Here is a 4,103-nt window from a genome sequence, read left to right as displayed (position 1 = left end):
ACACGTTGATGTCAGGCTTCGCCCAGTTCGCTGTCAGCCTCATCAACGCCCAGCTTCACCACCTTCACCCTGAACACCCCCCCACGTCAAGGTCACGCTGCGCTACGCTCTCCGGACTCTCCTTCACCAACGTCAGAGTGGGCTCCCACGGAAACAGACAGAGAATCCTTATGGACATCACCTTAGAGAACGACCTGTTCAACGACAGGACACTCCGCACAGTCTCCTTGGACGTTTGGGACACCGACAGAATACCTCAGGCGGAGGTTCGGGTCTTCAAGGCAGACCCTTTAAACCCATTCCCTTCTCCAGAAAAAACGCAGAACGACCAGGCTGCCTTGAGGACCTTGTGCCAGACAGGGGAAAGACTGGACCTCCACCACCACAACCACCCCACCACGTCCTCGGAAACGGGTCTGCTCAAGCGCTGGAGCCAGGAGAGGCAGCTGGGTCGCAAGGGGAGAACGACGCACGTGCACGACAGTTGTCTGTACCTGTTGGTGCGAGATTTCGGGGACAGCTTGAGCGTGGAGGCCGCCAACGTGTGTCGGGACCGGCGCTACGACGTGGTGCTGCACCTCAGTCTGATGAACATGATGTCCTTGACCCCCTTGCCCCTGTCCGCCTCGCTGGGTCACGTGCAGCGGCACGTGCTGGCCGTGGTGGTCAAGGTGTCCTATACCGTCCCTACCTTCGCTTACAAGCTGCACCCGGACTTCCACGTGACCTATGATCAGTGAGGTGGCTTTTTTCCCCCTCCCTGTGTTTTAAAGTTTTATTTACGTCGTACCAGACTGCATTATTATTATTATTATTATTATTATTATTATTATTATTATTGTTATTGCTATTGTTGTTGTTGTTATTATTGTTGTTGTTGTGGCTGCTGCTGCTGCTGCTATTGTTGTTGTTGTTGTTCTCATCATCATCATCATCATTATCATATTATTATCATTATTTTCAGTAATGTTATATTATTATTATTATTATTATTATTATTATTATTGTTGTTGTTGTTGTTGTTGTTGTTGTTGTTGTTGTTGTTATTATTGTTATTGTTGTTGTTGTTAGATATTATCATTCCTATTATTATTATTATTATTATTATTATTATTATTAGATTAAAAAATACTTTGTACCGTAGATTATTATGATTATGATTATGATTATTATGATTATTATGATTATGATTATGATTATGATTATTATTATTATTATTATTATTATTATTATTATCGCTATTAGTACTAGAATTATTATCATTATTGTTGCTGTTGTTGCTGTTCTTCTTCTTCTTATCATTGTTGTTGTTTTTTGACCACTGAATCTATTTATGTTTGTTTGTTGTTTTGTTGTTGTTGTTGTTGTTGTTTGTAGCCTAGCCGACATCACAGGGTCCCTACACCAGGGCTTCATTATGAGGTTTGATATTTGTGCAAATATTTATCATACAAATTGTCATTTTTTGGTTTTTATTTTTGTTTTGGAAGAACATTTGAATTTTTATTGTAGTCTGTGTGAAATTAAAAAAAAAAAAAAGGATGAAATAATGTGATCACGAATCTGCTGAAATAAATGAGGAGTATATTCATTCATTCATTCATTCATTCATTCATTCATTCATTCAGTCATTTATCTGTTAATTCATTCAGTTATCTATTTATTTATTCATTTATTTAGTTAGTTATTTATATGTTCATTTATTATACATTACGTGTATTGTTTCTTGAAAAAAAAGAGCATTGTTAGCAATCGTTTCAGAAAATCGACGGAGTATATCCTTGAAAAAAACCAAAACCAAAACAAACAAACAAACAAAAACAACAACAACAACAACAAAACAAAAACAAACACCCCCCCCCCAAAAAAAAAAAAAAAAAAAAATCTGGCTTTGCTGTGACGTGGCATTTCCTTTGATAACTACACGACATTTTTAACATTTGTGTTGGTGTCTCACTCGGTCAATACATTCGAAGCTCGTGTGATGATGCTTCTAAAAGGGGAGTGTGGCGCAGAATGGACGTCTTTGTGATAATTACTGAATGATGATCATGTTGAGACTCGTCAATCCAGAATATCGAGTCCACTACATTTGCTTGTGAAGTGTGTATGAGTCTCACATTTCACTTTCACTTTCACTGCGTTGACGGCCACAATCATCAATTTGATTTTTAATTTTACGCCGTTATTGTTGTTGTTGGGTTGCGATGAAAGAAAAACAAGCTACAGAAAGTGACAGACCTATTAGTGAGGATGAAAACTTAGTCCTACTCTAAGTGGGTTCTCCGGCAGGCTACTATCACTTCACTTTTCGCCCTTCCGAGCTAGCCGGTCCCTTGCTGATCTAAGACAGCAGGGCCCCAAAAATAAATTTAAAAAATATTAGGGTAAGAGAGGGGGTGGGGAAGAGGAGGGGGCGAGGGGGTAGGGGACCTATTATCTAATTAACTACTGATTGGGGGGGCACCCTAGACTTGAAGGTGTCCAAGGTGTCTGCTACTATAGCTGTTTCAGGCAGGTTGTTCCAGTCACGTATCGTTCTGGGGAGTGTTCTGGGGAGTGTTATGTCTGATACTGTATTGTGTTTGGATTTGACCGGATTGGATTGGATTTTGTGTTGTGTTGTGTTGTGTGCTGTATTGTATTGAATTGTATTGTATTGAATTGTATTGTGTTGTGTTGTGTTGTGTTGTGTGCTGTATTGTATTGAATTGTATTGTATTGAATTGTATTGTATTGAATTGTGTTGTGTTGTGTTGTGTTGTGTGCTGTATTGTATTGAATTGTATTGTATTGTGTTGTGTTGTGTTGTGTTGTGTGCTGTATTGTATTGAATTGTATTGTATTGTATTGTGTTGTGTTGTGTTGTGTTGTGTGCTGTATTGTATTGAATTGTATTGTATTGAATTGTGTTGTGTTGTGTTGTGTTGTGTTGTGTTGTGTTGTGTTGTGTGCTGTATTGTATTGTGTTGTGTTGTGTTGTGTTGTGTTGTGTTGTGTTGTGTGCTGTATTGTATTGTGTTGTGTTGTGTTGTATTGTATTGTGTTGTGTGGTGTTGCGTTGTTGTGTTGTGTTGTGTTGTGTTGTGTTGTATTGTTTTGTTTTGTGTTGTATTTTTTGTATCATATTGTATTGTATTGTGTTGCATTAAATTGTATTGCATTCCATTGCATTGTCTTGTCTTGTGTGACATTGCCTTGCGTTGCATTGCATTTGTGTTACATTGCATTGCATTTGTGTTATATTGTATTGCATTGTGTTACGTTGTATTGCACTGTGTTACATTGTATTGCACTGTGTTACATTGTATTGCACTGCGTTACATTGTATTGCACTGCGTTACATTGTACTGAATTGTGTTACATTGTATTGCACTGTGTTACATTGTATTGCACTGTGTTACATTGTATTGCATTTGTGTTACATTGTATTGCACTGTGTTACATTGTATTACACTGTGTTACATTGTATTGCATTTGTGTTACATTGTATTGCATTATGTTACATTGTATTACACTGTGTTACATTGTATTGCACTGTGTTACATTGTATTGCACTGTGTTACATCGTATTGCTGTGTTACATTGTATTACACTGTGTTACATTGTATTGCATTTGTGTTACATTGTATTGCATTATGTTACATTGTATTACACTGTGTTACATTGTATTGCACTGTGTTACATTGTATTGCACTGTGTTACATCGTATTGCATTTGTGTTACATCGTATTGCACTGTGTCGTGTTGTGTCGTCATAGATTCTTCTCTCATCACAACCGATTTCGTTGTGTGCCAAATCATGGCTGCTCTCCCTAGGGAGAAAGCGTGTTGCCGCCGTCCGGTAAAATCTTGTTGTTGTTGTTGTTGTTGTCGTTGTCATTATGATTATGTTTATGATTAGATGATGATAATGATAATGATGATGATGATTGTTGTTGTTGTTGTCGTCGTCGTTGTTATTATTATTATTATTATTATCATCATCATCATCATCATCGTCATCATTCTTCTTCTTCTTATCATAGTTGGTATTATTATTATTATTATTATTATTATTATTGATTGTTTTAAGAATGTTGTCAGGTGCAAACCTCCTTTCA

At 37.6% G+C, this 4,103-nt stretch overlaps 1 protein-coding gene across 1 annotated transcript in view; it reads left to right on the top strand.

Annotated features, from left to right (window-relative positions):
• LOC143283531 (uncharacterized) overlaps nt 1-740 on the top strand; it is a 2,425-nt gene extending 1,685 nt beyond the window's left edge. The window contains exon 1 of the mRNA XM_076589776.1: nt 1-740. This exon is cut by the window's left edge and continues 1,685 nt beyond it. Within this exon, the coding sequence (XP_076445891.1) occupies nt 1-740 (740 nt within the window).
• Nucleotides 741-4,103: the final 3,363 nt, after the last annotated feature.

This window comes from Babylonia areolata, chromosome 6 (assembly GCF_041734735.1).
Source record: "Babylonia areolata isolate BAREFJ2019XMU chromosome 6, ASM4173473v1, whole genome shotgun sequence".
NCBI lineage: Eukaryota > Metazoa > Mollusca > Gastropoda > Neogastropoda > Buccinidae > Babylonia > Babylonia areolata.
The sequence above is the reverse complement of the archived record's forward strand: the minus strand, read 5'-3'. Positions and strand labels throughout refer to the sequence as shown.